The sequence below is a fragment of the Aptenodytes forsteri genome, unplaced genomic scaffold, assembly GCF_000699145.1.
Source record: "Aptenodytes forsteri isolate BGI_AS27 unplaced genomic scaffold, ASM69914v1 Scaffold118, whole genome shotgun sequence".
In the NCBI taxonomy this organism is placed as follows: Eukaryota; Metazoa; Chordata; class Aves; order Sphenisciformes; family Spheniscidae; genus Aptenodytes; species Aptenodytes forsteri.
The window spans coordinates 1,772,490-1,791,242 of NW_008795859.1; the positions used below are offsets into that span (position 1 = coordinate 1,772,490).

General features: G+C 46.6%; 1 protein-coding gene across 1 annotated transcript in view; it reads right to left on the bottom strand.

Annotated features, from left to right (window-relative positions):
* Positions 1–1,152: 1,152 nt before the first annotated feature.
* The window catches only part of SETD1B (SET domain containing 1B), a 51,040-nt gene continuing 33,439 nt past the window's right edge, over positions 1,153–18,753 (bottom strand). Inside the window, exons 8-18 of the mRNA XM_019473270.1 lie at positions 13,480–13,650; positions 12,428–12,515; positions 11,292–11,509; positions 10,910–11,039; positions 9,718–10,182; positions 6,361–7,917; positions 3,812–3,978; positions 3,395–3,526; positions 2,618–2,737; positions 2,103–2,240; positions 1,153–1,354 (exon numbers count right to left, since the gene is read on the bottom strand). Of these exons, the coding sequence (XP_019328815.1) occupies positions 1,181–1,354; positions 2,103–2,240; positions 2,618–2,737; positions 3,395–3,526; positions 3,812–3,978; positions 6,361–7,917; positions 9,718–10,182; positions 10,910–11,039; positions 11,292–11,509; positions 12,428–12,515; positions 13,480–13,650 (3,360 nt within the window). The 3' untranslated portion in view covers positions 1,153–1,180. The remainder of the gene's footprint in view (positions 1,355–2,102; positions 2,241–2,617; positions 2,738–3,394; positions 3,527–3,811; positions 3,979–6,360; positions 7,918–9,717; positions 10,183–10,909; positions 11,040–11,291; positions 11,510–12,427; positions 12,516–13,479; positions 13,651–18,753) is intronic.

Sequence of the window (18,753 nt, forward strand, 5' to 3'; positions counted from 1 at the left end):
TCCCACATTCAAGGACAGAGCAAATACTCCACGTAAAATGCTGGAAGGGTAGGGAAATGCAGACGAAAATGAGAAAAATTAATACGAGACACACATCAGTCTGTTTCCCATGTACAGGAAGAAAACCCTGTTATAAACGTAGGCCGTAGTGTATGCTTACAAGGAGGGTAAGATTTCTACAGCATAAACACAGGCTGAATTGTCCACTTAATTTCAGCCTCAGCCTTTTTTGCATGCAAGACAAACAGATCTCCAAGAAACGGGCATCCCCAAAGGCCACACGCCGTGCCACCATGCTACAGCTACATAACTGACTCGACTTCTTACTGGTGATTGCGGTATCCAAGTATTTTTCATGTACGGGTGCAGAGGCTTTGATCCCCCAATATACCAGCATGGCATACGAAAATTAGAGACAAGCCCAAGGTGCTAAGTTGAGGTCTGCGGCTGACCTGACTCTTCCCCGGGGTGTCTGGCTTAGGGGACTTGTTCAGGCTCATCCCTAACAAAAAGGCAGGACAGTTCACCTATAGTCTCGTTGCGGACACATCTCCATACATACATGCACCCAAGCACACGCACACACCCATTCACACACCCTCAAGCCTCTGGCTTGCTCTGTAACATCAACCTTACATTTATTTACAGCTTACTCTGAGAAATCTGTGCAATTTCAGCCAATCAAGCTCCCAACAAACCCTATATGGCATTTTCAGTCTCTGCTTCACATTTAAACGTTGAATGTCTTTTTCAACCAACAAAACTGATGAGAAAAAGGTAGCAGCATTTATGAAAAGATGAAGGTTTATAACAACAATTAAAAAAAAGGTACCATTATCCCATTACGGAGCATTAATGTAGGGACTGAACAGAGAAGCTAGTGTTTGGATAGACCATGCCACAAAATGGTAGTCACCTTTTTGTGTGCGTGTTGGATCTGAAAAGGAAAGAGCACCTGAAACATGAACAGTCCTCGTAAGCATGTGCGCTTTTTGCTTTCATTCGTGATCCTGGCAGAAGTGCGAAACTTGCTTGGTTTTTTTCTTCTCTTTTTTCCTCTCTTTTTTTTTTTAATTTTTTTTTTCTTTTTTTCTCTCTTTTTTTTTTTTTTTTCTTTTTTAAATTTTTTTTTCTCCCCACCCCCCACCCCCCGCTGCAAGTGTGACGAGAAACCTCGAGTTCAGTTCAGGGTTCCCCTGCAGTTCTCAGAGCCACATAGACATGGGATTTTTACATCCTCAATTGGAAACTTGTAGTCATAGGTAATTTCCTCATTCACATTGATGTGCTGTTTGGAGTAGATGACGATCTTCTTTTGAGACTCCACCGTGATCACTTTAGCATAACAATTTGGCTGCAAGGGTGACAAGAACAGGTAATGATTTAGACTCCCGATGGCCATGGCTTCCCAGCCTCCACACAATTATTCCAAGCTAAAATAGAGCAGGGCAGTCCTTTCCCTAGGCAGCCTCAGCCACGCTTCCAGAGCCTGGACCCAGGGGAAGCTGAGAGAAGAAGCCGTGAAGCCAGAAAACAGAGCGGCCCTCCTTGTGCTCCTCCAAAATATCCATATTCTGATCATTTGCTGTGCAAAAGAGCCTGGATGATGCTCCACCAAGTCTGTCACAGGCTAAGAGCAGCTCAACTAATGCTTAATAATTTGGTCAGGCAGCCAAGTCTTTTGAGTATAGACTGCAGCACAGAGCAGAGGGGAAAGCAGCTTCTCTACCTGCCGGGGCAGAGGATACTTTTCCCATGTGGACACTAGAAGGAGATTGTTCCCACAGAATAACAATGCTAAAATTTGGTTTGTTTTAAGGAAATGTGTTAGATATGTTTGAACAGTGTCCATCAGGGTTCCCCAACACAGTCAGAAGAATTCCGAGTGCACCCTGTCATGCTGCGTGTTTCATTTCTCAGGTCTCTCAAATCTCTTTATGCTAGTTTAGACTCTGCTTCGAACTGCTGCAGCTCATTAACATTTAATCATAATCCTGTGACTGCCTGGTACTTCTGAACATGGCCCCAGTCAAAGTTAGCAAGGACTCAGTGGGTTTATCAGTATGTCAGAATACAATTATATGCAAAAACATGATACTTACATTGCAGCTGTGATTAATAAACCTGGCGAAGTTTCCACATTTCGTGGCATCGATGATGGTGTCATGATCGACTCTGAACATGTAACTGCTTCCGATGCCTTCATCCTCATATCGCTTTTCACGCATGTCAGCAATGACCTACAGAAAACCCCACAAGTAATGTCAGGACACGCCGCAGAAATGATCTGTGAGCAGAGATCTACACAACGCTCACATGAGCTGTGCTTGTGCCGCTCAACAGATATATGATCCCAAACACCCCAAGAGAACACAGACCTAACTGAAAACACAGACGTTCAGGATGGGCTTCTTGAGAGCTTATCTCCTAAGGATCTGAGTGCTTAGTTTCTATGTGTTGTTGAAAATCCCACCCTTGTACCTCCAAACCACATGCCAACCTCTGCCTAGCTCACATAGCTAACACCTTACAGCAGGGACTCCAACCCCAGCTGTCACACTCAAGCACTTCTTTCAGGGCTGGTTTTTGCTCAGATTTCACCCACAGTCCAGCTTACCTGCCTGATGTTCTGACCCACATATTCAATCACCATCTCATCAGCTGCAATGGGCTCCATAGCAAAAAGGCCCCAGTCATGAATGTGGCTCTTGCAGAATTTTAGTTTTTTCTTCCGGAACTGCATGAAGAGAACACCCCAAAACCCCAACCCTGAATTAGCCACAGCACAGAAAGGGAAAGGCCATCCCTGTGTCCAGCGTCCGCAGCACGCTCCAAGCCACAAGCAGTGCTGGGGTACTTCAACCCGATTTAGCTTCCTTCTGTCTTGCAGTGACAGGAAGGCAGGATAGAGGTCATGGGAGGTCCCACAGAGTTGCAGTACTTGGGTTTTTACCACTGACCACACACTGGGGAGAACAGACCCTTTGAGGCCATCGGTCTCTGTTCTGCATAGCCCTGATGGTTCCGACTAGGGCTCAAGCTCTGTAATCATCATATACTTATTTATAGCCATTTATCAGCCAGCTCATGTCTCTGCTTCTCACAAGTGAGCACACTGGACTGGCATGTTTTCCCTGTGACTGCTCTGTTCCTATTTCTTTAGATAAATTATTTCTATTACACGTTGTATTAACTTGTATTGTTACATCAAGTTGTATTACGTGGAAGTACAGGAGAGCCAGGTACCATTCAATCCTCTGGCACACACAGCGGTGCCCAATGCTGAGATGGCCATCACCAAGGCGAGACCAAACTGGCAGGAGGTCCCCTGCCCTGGCCTCAGCCTGCTCCCAACCAGCCCCTCTGCAAAGCAGCAATCCACAAGGTGACCTACCTTGAGCTGGTTGAACTTGAGCAGGTCACTGTCACAGCTACCAGTGAAGGAGGAGAGAAGCCTGCGTTGCTCTGACCGCCTCTCGGAGCCAGCCCGGGTGGAAGCATGAGGTTGGGCAGGGATGCTCATACCCTGAGAGGACAAATGGGTGATCAAAGCTGACCCAACACCCTGCAGCCTCCCTGTGAGCAATCCCTTGTGCTACAACACATCACTGCAGAATGTGTGGCCTCCTAAAACATCCCACATCAAACACTAACACCTCCCTAGCAGCTCCCAGACAACCAACTTGACACAGGCATAGCAACAGCTTCACCTCCCTCCTTGCCAAAAGGCAGGAAGCATCCACTGTGCGTCACACCGTACAAAACCAAATTCCATTCACACCCTGGCAGTCAGTGGAGGACATGTCCTCACCTGCGTGTCAGCTGGAGGCTCCTCTGCAAAAGCTCGGCTATTGTTGAGGTATTTAAGTTTGTCCTTCTTATCAATTTTGTAATAGCCTTCACTTCGTGCACAGCCCGTCACGTGCTCCCGCATCCCATCATCCCGCTTCTTTTTCTTGGGGGTAGAAAAGCTAGTAGGTGGAAAGAAGTTAAGGAGAAACACAGCCACCGGTGGATATCAGACAAAACTTGCTACAGCTACATGGAGCTAATGCTGGAAGCTTGGAAAATTAGGAAGGTTTTGGGGGGTTGCAAAAAATAATACTATTGAAAAATAAAACATCACTGAAGCCCACATGCCTACAGGAAAACCAAACACGGTCTTTCCTTCTTAGCTGCATGCTTTAGGAAACTAAAGTAAAGAGATAATGAAAATTTAAACATAAAAAGGTTAAGCTGTCAAGAGAAACCTGTTTGAGAAAGGATTTCCCCACAGCACCCACTACGTACACAAACAGCAGCTGCCCAGCCATCTGGATGTACCATTTTCCCTGTTTTGAGTGACATGCTTTTGTTCTACCTCCAGAACTCCCTGCAGCCACCCCAAGCCCCGAAGACACCACACTATCTCACGGCAGCAGTCATCCCCACCGACTAGGGCTAGAAGCAGCACAGATGGGCAAGACGCTCCTCAGCTCAAAGGGCTTGGAGAGAGATGCTGCTCTCACCAGCCTCAGTAAACCAGCTACTTCAGACCCTGATGGGAAGGGTAAGACCCTGTGCAGATGTTTCAAACCCCACTGTCCTGACCAGTCAAGAAAACCTGCAGCTGGCCTGGCAAGGACTCACTGCATTGAGCAGCCAGAAGGCACCTTCAGGTCTTTGGCTTCTGGAAAGACAGTGGAGCTGTACTCCTGGCAGCTCACCCCAGAAACACAGCCGCGAAGCCTACGACGATTGACATCTACCCAAAAATGCTCCCTCTGAGTCATAACATATCCTTAACACCAGAAAATTGAAGCAGAGGGACCATAAAAAGCAAGAAGTGATGGCCTTGAAATCAGAATGCTGAGGTGTGAGCTTGCTGCAAAGCAGGTGAACCCTGCAGGTACTTTCACACCTATCGTGTAGTGTAGCACAGGATGAACCGGCAACTAGCTGCAGATGATTATTAAATGGTTTAAAAAGTGACTGTAAATTTGCTGTTACAATAATCCTTATCAACAGGGAAACAGATTTCAAACATTTCCACTATGTAAGTTGCCAAACGCAAACACATTTACATGCACGGTCACAGGCAAGCTCTACCCTCAGCCGTCCCGTTCTGCCTTTCACTGGCTGTGGTCGCCCACCACTGCAGGGCCAATTACTCCCACCTTGAAACTGGTTTGGTTTTGGAACTGCTTCCCCAAGTGGGGCAGATACAGACTGAGAATTACTGGGGATGATGCATTTCATCACCCTTTTAGAATATTTCCTTTAAACAATTAAATAAATCTATTTCACGACTATTGCGCTGGTATGAAAAGGCAGAAAATTATAAATTTCATCTTACACATTGCCCTTTGAGATGCAGAGAAAGAAAGGATAAAAATGCACAGCTCAGTCCTGAGCTCCACTTGCTTTTTGTTAGGATCATATCACTGACTATTTTAAGTAGTTTGGGCTTTTTTCTTTTGCTCTCATGTCTTGCAGGGAGTAAGGGATGAGATATTTTAACTCCACACAATCTCTAGCAACACACGAGGTGGTGCATTTGTCTTCCTTAACATATAAATCCATATATCCTTCATAAGAACAATACTAGAGAGTTCTTAGGTTATGAGAACAGCCTTCTGGGCTCTGTTCTGAAGATCACTACTTGTGGCTGTACACATATAGAGCCTTGTTCTGAGACAGCATGGGTGTCCCAAAAATGCTCCCAAAGGTTCAAAGCTACAGCCTGTGCTGCTGATCATGGGCAGGGAGGGAGGGAGGGGATGGGGCCAGACTCTGCCCCACCAGCACCAGCCAGTGCTACACACGCTACTCGCTGCAGCATTAGCAGTACATTCCCCCATCCAGCCCGGGGCCGTGTCTGTCCCTGATGTGCCACTTAAAAACCATTGCTTTTATTAGTATTTCAAACTCAAAGCAAGTTAAAGCTGCTAGCACCACTAACTCATCATTTTGGGCACAGATGGTGAGATTATTTTTACAGCAAGTTTTAGCCCCAAGTTAAAGCCCTGTATGTGCAGACTAGAAATTCCACAGGCAAGCTGAAAAAAAAGTCTGGTTTAAATGCAGACAGAAGCTTCTCAAACAAGCAAGGAAATGTCCCCAGAAGAGGTGCATACAGATTTTCCCTGCAGTCCTAGATTGAAAATGCACCAAGAACAGCCACTTCTGCAGTATTTTTGTATTGCAGCTTCAGGGAATAAAAGTCTAAAATTCCCTGCTGATACAAGCAATTGCTATTCTAGTAAGCAAATGCTTCTTCCACCAGCAAACTTAGTCTTTTGCATTTTAAGTCCTATGCAATGACCATCTAGTGCATCTTACATGTGTTGTGTAACATAGTGCGCCAGCGAGAAAGGATATAAGGATGGAATACCCACAGGGTGTCATTGAGCCAGTCCATACCATTGTCCTGCTGTAACAAGCGGTCATATGTGATACACATGAATTTGATATCTTCCTCATCTATGCCTCCATTCCAAATATCATACAAAATGGTCATCTCCTCAAACTCGGAGCGTGGCCTGAACTGAGGCCGGGGTGGGGAATACTCAGGGGAAGGAACCACTGGGAGGTCCTCAGGCGTCTTCTTCTGCCTTCGCCACTGTCTTTTAGGTTTCACGTGAGCTTCTTCTTCCTTGAAGTCTTCATTCCACTGGTTCTCCAGTTCTTTAAATGGCAGTTTCTCTGCAACTGTCTCAGCTGCTATTTTGTCGTGGAAACCGTCATTCCTGAAGTCCAGGGTGACGGCTTCAGGGTCTTTCAGTCCATAGAAAGCATCAGGATGTCCACTCAACAGCTCTTTGCCCACAGCACTTTCCACCAAGGCCACTGGCACAGGAGGAGGTTCTATGGTTTTGCCCGAGTACACATCCAACGAGAGGACAGAAGGCGGTGACCGTTTTGGCCGACCTGGCCTCCTTTTGGGAAGAACAGAAGGTGGTGGTGGGGGAGGAAGAATAGAAGCACCAGTGGGTACTTCTGGTGAGAGCAAACCAGATTTTACTTCTGCTTTGCATTCCTCAGTGGGCATCCTTCCATCTCCATGCATGCATGGCAGGGCTGCTACAGGTATTGGCTCATCAGGTGGCAAACCCATGTCTGTGTGGAAATCTGCTTGTGGGGGGCTGGCAAAGGGGATAGGGGAAGGAACACTGTTCATGCTGATCGTAAGGGAAGCACCAAGAGGTTCTTTAAGGGGTTTCTCATCTAGCTCATCCTCTGACTGTTTCTTGCCAGACAGAAGGCAAGGAATGGTAGCACCAGCCTCTGGGAAAGTAGGCGTGAAATTGAAATCTCTCCCAGGAGTCCGAGGAATGCCACTGTTAATGCCAGGAGATTGGGATGGGTAGGAAAAGGGGCTCCCTGGGACTTGAGGGGAACTGAGGGTCAAGCTGCTTCCCGTAAGGGGAGCATCACTTCCTGGCGTGGCTGGAACAGTGTCCGTGCTCTGTGACTTCGCAAGGGGATGTGAAGACTTGGCCAAAATGTCCCGCCCAGGAGTCCTAGGAATCTCCTCTTCCACGGACGTTTTGGTCATCATTAATTGTTCAGGGAACTTTTCTGGAGGGACTAAAGATTCTTCTTTACCAGGAGTCGATGGTAAGGGAAGCATGGAGGATGGCACCTTGTGGGCTGGAAGCAAAAGAGTATCAGTCTCTGAATGGATCATCACCTCCCGTCCAGGTGTGCGAGGCAGACGGTCATCATCCTCCGTTGCCGAGGGCCGTTTTGTTTTAACACGAGCTTCTAAGCTGCTGTCGTCAGACTTGCTAAAGAAGCTGCTTTTATTGGGCAGAGGTTCTCCAAAGACTCCCACTGGAGTTGAGAGACAGAGTGCCTCCTCCTCATCTTGAGATTCAGGCTTTGGACCTTCCTGTACCTCTGGCTCCAGCATGGTAGCGGGTTCAGACTCTTCCTCTGAAAGGGGAAAAGAGAGGACAATCAGGAGCTTTGCTTCCAGTAGGTTACTTGCCACTTGCCAGTAAAGGCATGTTTAAGATGCCGCAATTACAGAACAGCTCAATTCCAGTGGGAGGCTTTAAAAACTTCAATGCTTTACATTTTGGAGGCACAGAGTGTGGAGTAATTAGACGCTACCACAGACATCCCTAATGGACTATTAAAAAAACGCACTATTAATTTGAGTATTAGCTACAACACAGGCCAGAATGAAGGTTTTCTGCTTTCAAAACCCCTGACCGCCTTTTGTACAGACATAAAAAGAATTAGCGGATTGTGGGGCAAGGACTTCAGAGGAGAGCTGTCAGAGCCCCAAGCTACCAGATTTTCTAATGTGGGAAGGTAAACTAATTGCAAGGCCAAGAAGCACCCTCAGCTCTCCAAGGAGGGAACAATGAAGGGAGGAGAGTAACACTCTTGAACAACACATGAAGGAAACAGGAAGCCCTTGTAATGAATGAGGAGACACTCAGATGGTATCAATGAGGCAATTTATATGTTGCTCTCCCTGCAGCAGGCTCACTTGTCTAGAGTTTGTTTACCCCCTTAGGGCCAGGGCCAAAAGGAATCAACAGTGAATCTTGTTAGGCAGCTCAAAATAACATTTTCAAATGGGAGAGCAAAAGGAGGTGAAAATGCCTGGAGAGTTGGAAGGGAAGCATTCCCCATTTGTGCTGAACAAACCAAAGAGTCACTGGAGAAGGGTCTGATCCCTGTAACTCCTGTACGACCGGGCTGGGCTGCACAAGAAGAATGCTGCAGTTTGAGCTTGTTCCCACAGTTTACCTGTAAAGCTCATTCCACATGTCAAGGTGCCCAAATGCATGTCTCCCCAGATTTACGTCCTTTCTGGACACCGACCTGTTCTACAAAGGATCTATGCAAAACAGGTTCTTCTTTGCCCTGCCCAGTTTAACATTTTGCCTCTTTACGGCTTTCAGATTTTATGGCAGCCAAGGAGTGATAGCCTGTGCAGGGACTGGATTTCCAGCTCTCCAAGTGGCAAAACACTGCCCAGTCCTCAGACACCAGTCCTGTCCAAGGCTCACACTAGATGTGCTCTCCCTGTTGGCTCCAGTTTTTAACTTTTTAATTCCCCCCTAGCTGCAGAATTTGTCAACCTTTATGCATCTCACTCCTGTTCTGGCAAAAGGTTTCTAATTTCCTTGGGTTAAATACAACTCTGTATTGAATGAAGAAAATTTCCTTCTTCCAGAAAACCAGGGAGTATCACTCATTTGAAAGGACTAAGTAAAAAAACCCCACAAATAATAATATCAGGGACCAGATATAATTCTGAGACTCCACTCATATGCCCCCATATAGCTTCCCAGTCACATACTGCTTCGTTATTAAAACCAAAAAGAGCCAGCAGTGACTCATTAAGCACAGATTCCTGTTGTGTTTTAGTAGCCATGGCTTTTCCCATCTTGAGCTTCCGCCATCACACTATCCAATCAGTCACCCTCGGACGATGACAACTGTTCAGTTCCTGTAGGACACTAACTAAACTGGCCCAGGATAAGATTCTGGATACAATAACCACAGTATTTTTAGTAGCAGATGGCTTGTGTAGAGCTCCTTACTAGGAAGGAAAGTTCAGCACAGACCTCTTTCCCTGTACAGATAACCCCTAGCCTAGAGCCAAGACTGGAGGAAGAAAGAGAACATGGGAAATACATCGTACATATTGGATGCTGTGAGAATACTGTACTTGGAAACGTGGTAAAAAATGCCAAACCACATGGAAGGGCATACCTGGCCTACAGATGGGAGACAGCGCAAGCTTTGTCTCCTGGTCTCTTTCCATAACCAAGTGTTTCAGTGTTTCAGCAGCAATAGATGCCTCCGGGACTTCACCACATTCACTTTCCCCTGCCTTGATTTCTTCCATGCCTTCATCTTTCACTGCCAAAGCTGGCTCTGTGAGTCCCAAGCCTGTTGCATCCATGTAGTCATCCACAGGATACAGCTCCAAAATAGTCTCCCTCTCATCATCAGGAAGCTCATGACCAGCAGGTTCATGCTCTGTCTCAGCAACCATGGCTTCTCTGTCTTGATCTTCAGCCACCTCCGCCTCCTCTTCCTCCTCCTCCTCCTCATCTTCATCATCATCATCCTCATCTTCATCATCTGAGTCTGAACTCGACTCAAATTCAGAGGAGTCCTCACTTTCATCAGATGATTCAACTTCAGCCTTGGAAGATGAGGGACTTGCTACATCTACAAGAACAAATTACATTAGTTCCACTTTCTGACTTCATTAAACAATCAGGGTCTACTACAGAAGCAAATATCACTTCCACACTGTAACAGCATGGAAACAGCATCAACAGCAGTGTGGGGGTTTGAAGGAATCGCCTCCCAGTTTATTTATTTTTGCAGAGACTTCTAAACCATGTATTTGGATGCTTATAACAATCACCATACAACAGGCAGTTCCATGAGCAGCAGAACTAGCACTGCCTGGCATCCTGCCCATGTGGGTCTCTTTGTGGATTGCCTCTTTACTGGAGTTGTACTAAGATTTTCTGCTACCTTCACACACAGCTTTAAAATGTGGAAACTATCACCTTCCAGAGCAGGAACTGATTGATAGGACAAAGTTATTAGAGGCTAAATTACCCCTGTTTGAAATGTGATCCCTTTTCCTCCCAGCCACATACGTTTCATAAAACAAGCACAAACTTAGCTGGCTTTAAGACTTCTGCCCCTCTGTCAAGTTGGGCTGAGATCACTCAGGGGCTGGAAAGCTACTGCAAAGGGACCCACAGACTGAGGGATCATGGAAGCCTCACACGTAACTATTAATACCTGTATGCATTATCTTGTATAAAACCACCCTTCAGTGAAAGAAGGTGCACAAATAAAAAAATCAGCTCACAAGTGCAAAAGGGAGACCACACCTGACCCGAAGGCTACGCTTGCTGCTTCCACTGGAACTGCTTACCCTCCTCGGAGTCCTGCTCCTCCTCCTTGTCACTTGTGTCTATGCCTGTCTCCTCTTCCTCATCATCTTCATCCTCATCATCGTCTTCATCCTCATCATCATCTTCATCCTCCTCATCATCCTCCTCTTCCTCCTTTGCAAGAAAGCATTGCCAAAAATGAACAGCGTCTGACTCTGAGACCTGGCTGTCACTGTGGTAACCACCAGTGACTCTCAGGGACGCTGATCAGAGAACCTGAAGAGGGAATAATCTTACAGAGGTTCTCTTAGGACAGACCCTAATAGCAGTGCTCCTCTTCTAGAGAAGGTAACTTTGGCATCTGGAATTACTAGGCCCCCTTTTAATGACAGCATTCGAAACTACAATCACAAACCAACACACCTTGCCAGGTGCTGCTTTCACCAAGCCTCCCTCTTCTTCCTGCTCCTCTTCCTTCTCTGAGGAGGACTCTTCCTCTTTCCCTGACGTCTCATCTCCCTCTTCTCCCTCACTGTCGAGCTCCAGAGGCCTTGCCGGTCGCCGCCTCAGCCCCACTGCTTCTGCATCCTTCTTTGACAGGTCAGATGTTGTATCAGAAGCATCCCTGTCCCTCTCTGACTCTGGTGAGCAAAAACAAGAAGGAAATTGCCATCAAATACCTTGCGAGGGAGGGAAAGAGTTGACTACACAAAGGAAACTTTTTCTTTGGGAAGATCAAAGTTAGGAGCAATGTGCCCATGTGGTGTGTGAGTCCCTAGGCTTACAGGGGCTTACTAATTTCACAGTGCAAAAGAGGGCGAGACTGGGTGCAGGGTGTTGAAATGCCAAGGATGGCAAAATGCGGGTTGCCAAAGCTGACAAGCTATAGGCAGAGCAGCTAGGAGGCATGGCACGACTGAGATCAGAACAGGCAAGCATAATTTAATGCCTTTTTGTTTTATTTAAGGCTTTACATAACCCTGCTTCTGTACTTTTGCTTCAAAACCAGTTGTTAGTCTGAATCAACTTTATGGCACAACTAACCTGAATCCACTTTTTTATGCAAAACAAAGGGTATTCAAAGCTTTGTCTTATCTCTACTCTTCCCTGCTTGCAGGAAAAAATGTTAAAATATTTTCAAATAGATCTTTCTGGCAAATAACTTTGTTTTGGTTTTAAAATCAAACGCAGGGCACTGTCTCTTACGTGCTTTCTCCCACAACGTACTCAGTGAGCTGCAAGCACGCCCCTGGAACAGTCCATGAACTCATCTGAGCTCCCTCTACCGGGTGACCAGCTCTGCATCAGCAGAACTAAAATAGGTTATGAGTTATTCATAAAATGTGGGTCTTAAATTTCCCGCCAGTGAATTTAAGATAACTGAATCCAGAGAAGACACCTCCCAGCTGATCAGAGTTTTGTGAGAAGCAGGGTTTCAGCTCAGATCCTTGACTCTGTGTCTAACTGTAAGTGAGCACACTGCTGTGAAGTTTAAAAGAATTCAGCTTGCATGTGGTTTGCATCTGCTCTTGTGTTTCAAACAAATGTGCTTTGCAAACCTTCATCTTCATCATCGACAGAAGTAGAAGGCCGGATTCTCTTCTGATCTCCTGCTGAGGCAGCTTCAGGTGGCTCCTTTCTTTTCACCTGAACAAAAGACACAATTAGCATTTCTAGAAGTTTAGAAACAGCAGAAATCAACTTCTTAAGCAAATTGCTACTGCTTTACTTTGCCATGGTGACTTACACCCAGAAACCAAGGGCCACTTCCCCAGCTCTTGATCCCTTTATTTGCTTGCAAACAGAATTTCACTGTGAATGAAATTCTACCCCTTCAATTTGCATCAAAACACTCTGGGTACCAGCATGGTGCATGTCGTCACCAGGTACTTTGAAGGTAACAGAGAAAACTCTTGACAGATGCATGTGTCTGAGATGTAGCAGAACAGAAAGAGAGCCTGAGCCTATGACATCTTAAAGAACCTCAAAGCAAGTTTTATTCTAAATGAAGACTGCAGAATCTCTCATCCCAAACCTTTACTTGCACCTTCTGTGTATTCAAAATCTTAATTTCAGGGAAGCCCTCTACCCTCCCACCACCACCACTTTTTTTAAGATACTTTTCATTTTTTATGCCAATTCCTTTTAAAATAGGTGACCCTATGCTTGCAAGTCTGATTCTGTAAACTCACATGAGGCAGAGAACACTTTTAACCAAACTTCAGGTGAGACTCAGCTGCCAAACTGCAAGACATTCTAAGCAAAGAAATAACTGTGTAAAGCACTATGAGCATAAGCATATATTTTTACAATCATGCTGAAACGCTGTGTCCCAAACACAGGCAAATGTCCCATTTACCTTGCAGAGCAGGGAGATCCTTTACAGACAATTCACACAAGTGGTAGATGAAAAGCTAAGGCTGGGAAAGAGGATCCTTGCTCTTACAGTGTACTGGTGGGTTACAAGTGATGCTGTCAGAAGCAACCCCGTAAGTGAACACAGCGTGGTTAATCAGCCTGTAGGGCTTTGGGGCACACACCTAGACAGGTCTGTCCTCCTAATGGTCCTTTAGGGGATGTTAGCATAATGAAGACAGATCTTTGTTTTTACCTTGAAGGATGGCAACCGGATGGCCCCTCGTAACCCAATGCCCAAGCCGATTCCCTCATATCCCAGGCCTTCTCCTTTGTTCCAGTTCTCCAAAAGACAAGATGTGATTCGATCCTTCGGCTTTGGTTTTTCCTCCAGTTCTCCTCCAGACTTCACTGGAGTGAGAGATGCCTGCAGAGAAAGCACACTTGAGAGGGGAAGTTTCCTGGGGAGGGGAGCACACAAACTCTGGAAACCATTTAGACAGTTGAGGTTTGTGAAATATCACTGCCTTGCCCAGGCATCAGTTTCTCTGAAGGCAAGGGCATCTGAGGATGCACCATATGACCACACACACTTGAAAGGGAGAAGGTGCAGGAGCTCTTCTTGATAACGAGACCTTTCCATCTCTGAGAAGCCTTCTCCCCTTTGCATTTTAATAAGTTATTTTCTCCATACAGGCCACTAAAACTACTGGAGACAAACCTGCTGGGACTCCCAGAGCAGTGGCTTGGCATAGGACACCAAGTGATGTTGCATTTGGAGCCATCATGCTGTCAAGTAGCAGAGCAGACACTCTTGCTTTCTTCACTGAGTGTTTTAAAACATGATCTCAATTTCCTTCACATGCAGCTTAACATAGGCCAAAGTACTTCACAAGAGAGGACAAGGGAAATGAACAGACCCATTAGCCCCCATAGCTCATTTCAGGTCTCCCTGGTGCCTGGTGAGGGGACCACAGTGACCACCTTCAGAACAGCCAGAATCCAACACAGATGCTACAAGCAAAGGCCGTAAAAAGGAGAGATGAAAGGGGAAGAGGTGCAAACATGAAACCAGGACTTGAAGCCTGAGGGAACACATTCCTCCACCCAGGCAGGAGCTACCTAGTGCCAAGGAGCAGCTACTGTACAAGCGTCCTGAACTCTGAAGGGAAGCTATGGAGCTGGGATACACCAGCATACTCATATACCACCACCCCTGAACTCCCAAACGCTGCAGGAGCCCATCTGGTCTGGTCACAGCTACATGAGAAATAGAGCGACACATATACGTCTTACAAATAACTCGAGCATGCTTTAGGCAAGTTAGCCTAATGCTGCGTTATCTACCTTCATTTGCTAACCCACATAACTGAAAGAAACTTCAGACCTTCCAGTTAGGAAGAGCTTTCTTCTTTTTAGTGTAAGGCACAGTATAATGAGTCAAAAATCACACACACATCCCTGCGTTCACTTAGCAACCACAGCCCAAGTCCAGAAAAACTGTCAGAAGGCTCCAGTCCTGGGGAACAGGAAAATCAAAATATTTAGGTGAAAAACCTAAGGGTCTACAAAACTTGGTAACTAGACACACAGCCTCATCTCTGCTCAGCCACAACAAACCCCTTTTCACCAGAGCTGAAGTGTGAAAGAAGAGCAGGAATTCAAACCTCTGCAGCCGTGGAGAGGCGGATGATCAGGGGAGAGTGTCACACACAGCGCATGCCACGCTCTTCTTGAGCAAAGGGCACCAGAGGTAACATTTGCTCACATCAGCCAGTGGTGTAACACCGTCTAAAAATCAGTTTCTCTTACAGACATTAACAGAGCTAATTTGCTGAAGCTGGCTGTAATCACCGAAGAGGAAGCGTAAGCTCAGCTCTCCTGCTAATAAGGGACAAGACTAATGGGAATATCAAGCAGAGAATCCAGGCGGCGGCACTCCATGGCCAGGGATGGCTGGTTATTCCTGGCACTCTGCTTAATGCATCTTACTCAGGCTTTCAAACCTAAACCCATCACTAGATTCGCAAACAGGGAAGAGTTTTCCCCTAGGTCAGGCACACAAAGTCCATGACACGTGCTGCCTCCTCCAGAAACATGCTCCTTAGCAGCTTTCACCCCATACATTTTTCATCCTGCCTGACCTAGGACACCAGCTTTACCCTTGAGCTTTCCCACCTTTTACCTATGGCACGATACTTCTTGGCAGTCAATCAGCTGCCCAAGTCAATTCCTTTGATGGAATTTAGCAACCAAAAAACAGAGAGAAAAGAGAGAAACTGAGGCACAGGAGGTGACAAGTGTGTTGCCTTCTTGTACGTCGTTGAAGGTTCAGGGGCTGCCAGCAGTACTGTGTAGATAGTATTTGCTGTCCTGCTAAACTTCAATGTTGTCGGTCAGTCAGGGGAAAAAAGAAACCCACAAGGCTTCCTGCTCTTACGCTTGGGGAAGGTCAGGGAGATAGCGGACCCGCAAAGCCTCTGACCAAAGAGGGACATACCTACTGTAGGAACTCGCATACAGTAGAGTTCATGCACTTCCAAGATGAGCTTTGATCTCCCCTGTGAAATAACAGGAGGGCTGCTGCAGCTGATGGTCCAAGGATAGGAGATATTAAAATATACTATCTCTCCCTACAAATCTGCCTCATTTATTTCTAAAGAAAAAAAGATGTAAACAAGCACATATGTTGTCTTATTTATACTTCCAAACCTCTGAAAACAATATAATTTCTTTCACTACTGTCAATCAGGAAGGAAAAATATGAGGAGCTCCAATTAAAACCGTTAGGAGGGAGGAAATGGGGATGCAGGGCCTGTTTTGGAGGGTCACTGCAGCTCCAACAGTGCCTGAAGGTCTTAGTCCATTCTAGGAAAAAAAAAAAAAAAATCAGTGTGATGGCAAAGTACATGGGGAACTGGCCTCCAGCTGCCACTAAGGAGCCCAGACAGCTCATCCTCACACGTGCATAAAGACACCAGCAATAGGAAGGTATAGTTTAAGCTCATTATTTGTATTTTGTTTTCCTTTGGCAAAAGAAGGCAGCTTGTCACTGAGAAGGAATCCCATCCTGTACCAATGTCAGGGGGTGCCCAGTCCTAGCAGAAAGGAGGCTCTGAAATCTGTGTGATTTTTCTGCACACAACAGTAACACATGGCCTGGCAGAGGCAGCGCCCTGAAGCAGCAATGGTTCTGGCCTTTCTGTTCCTGGACAGAAAGCACAAGTGTTTTTCCACGCAGCAATTTCATATTTTCAGTTAGACTGCTCACATCCAACATAACCTGTGGCAAGCTGCTGCGGGTACAGTCAGCTTCCCTTCCCAAAGTGGGTTGCAAATTCCAGTTGAGGGAGGAACATGCTAAATCCAAGCATAGTTCAGGATATAAAAGAGCCCAAGCAGCCACTGAAGACCTGCCTCGACTTGCTTCTGCTTCTTCACTGTGGATGTCTGGTTTAAAACAATTTCTTGGGTACTTCAGTTGCTGCTTTTGCAAGTGCTTGCTGGATCTGTTTTCCCTCACTGCCCTGGAAACTCAGGGACCTTCTCCAAAATTGTCAGCACACGCTCACTGGTAGGAGGCAGAAGCTCTGAGCATTAGTCAGGAGGACAGGGACCGGGTTTCTCACCGCACGTCACGCCAGCCAGCTCTAAGCCAGAGCAAATTACACTGTCATAGAACAGCTGTTAAGCACCAGCATTACCAACCTCTCTGGAAAGCCAAGGAGCTCTCCCAGGCCCTGGAGTTAACACGCAACTGGCTTACAAAAGCAGGTGGTGAAGATACTGCTCTGAAAACTGGCATCTGAAACAGAAGATGTAGCTGCAGGTTGTGGTGTTGGGATTTTTTTGCTTCTGTTTTTGGGTTGGGGTGTTTTGGGTTTTTTTTTTTCAGTAACTCACTGTACGAGTAATTTTGAGGTCTGCATGAACCTTTCTATAGCATTAGCTTTTCTTTGGTAGAGACAAATTTACCACATATTAGATCACAGAGCTGCTTGCTGGCTGAGGTACACTTTAAATTAGCTGAGAAAGGATCTGACGATTCATGCAAAGCTGTTTTCTTAACTAATCCCTGGAACTCCTCATGTATTTGGCCAATGTTCAGCTTTTGAGTTAATTGCTGTTGTGTACATGCACTGGGGAGGCAGGAGGAGTGCAGAGAACTGGAAATACCCACAGATCTCATCACACAAAGTGGGGAACACAAAATAGCGGCTTGGTGGTTTCCAACACTCCTGTTGCACCTGTCTTTAGCTTTTTGGAGCTAAAGTTAGTTTCCTCTTAGATGTGAGAAGCCCTTGCACATTTGTCTCCTGATCTCAGGGTCATTTCCTCCTGCAAACCCCTTCCTGGAGGCAGCCAGCAGTGCCACAGACCACCAAAAAAAAAAAATCAGCTAAACTTTTCAAATTTCAGGCCCTGGAACTACTGCACTGAGGGGGAAAAGGGAAAGGAGACTGGGGGGCAGAGTGAATAACCCTGGGCTTTTGGGGCATAAGGCATTTTGGGGCATTCTTGAAGGCCTTCCCAAAAGGAGCACAGTGGAGAGGACTCCCCCATGTGTACATGCTCTGCTTGTAGGAGCAGCTAGCCTTGTCCTATGACTACTGCTCAGTGGACTTCAGCTTTAATGGGAGCATGCAAGCCCCACCTGGCAGGGAAAGTCTGCAAACACGCATCACAGGGCTGCAGTAACACTCAGGAGGTCACCTAGTCTGTGACCCTGCCCTGGGGCAGCAGTGGCTGCAGCGATGCCCTTCCTCAGAGACGCCTGGGTAAGGACATTACAGCCCTCCGAAACAGAGCTGGAAAAACAGCTCATTTGCAGATCCCTACTGGATCATGCCCCAGCATGGCCGGTGCATCCTGCCGAGACGAGCGGAGCAGCCATGCAGGCTGGCTTGGGCGACACACCGCCAAAGATGAACATGCTCTCCGAGACCCTCGCAAGGCATGAGCTGCACTTAGTCCCTCGCACAGAAAGGGCTGCTCTGAGGTGGCCCCAAAGCTGGAGGGGATAAGGAGGAGGAGATCCACCCCAAAGCAGAGGGATGACACTGAGAACTAAACACAGGCCCATATTCAAATCAGCAGGACGGTGTGAGACAGAGCAGCAGTTCACTCCTAGGTGAGCGCTTATGGCTCCACACATGTTCAGAGATAACTCCATCAATGGAGTTATCAGGGTACCTCCATCAATGACTAGGAAGGACTACAATTCCCAGCCCGTGTTTGTTCTGATGGCAAAGCAGCATGAAATGCCTGCATATATGGAGTGACAGCATGGAAATAAGCCAGGTTTAACACCCAGGTGCTAACTTGTCCCTAGGCAGGTACCTGTAGTGATGGAGCATCTTCCAGATATTTGTGGGCTGAGGCCTGCTGCTCCCAGCACACACTCCTGCCACCTGCCTCAGCATGAAGACCAGCTCCGTGGGGAGGCATGGAGGCAGGTGAGGGACAGGGACATGCATGCCTCCCATTTAATTTCAGCAGTCTCAAGCAATGTGGTTTCTTACAGCAAAGC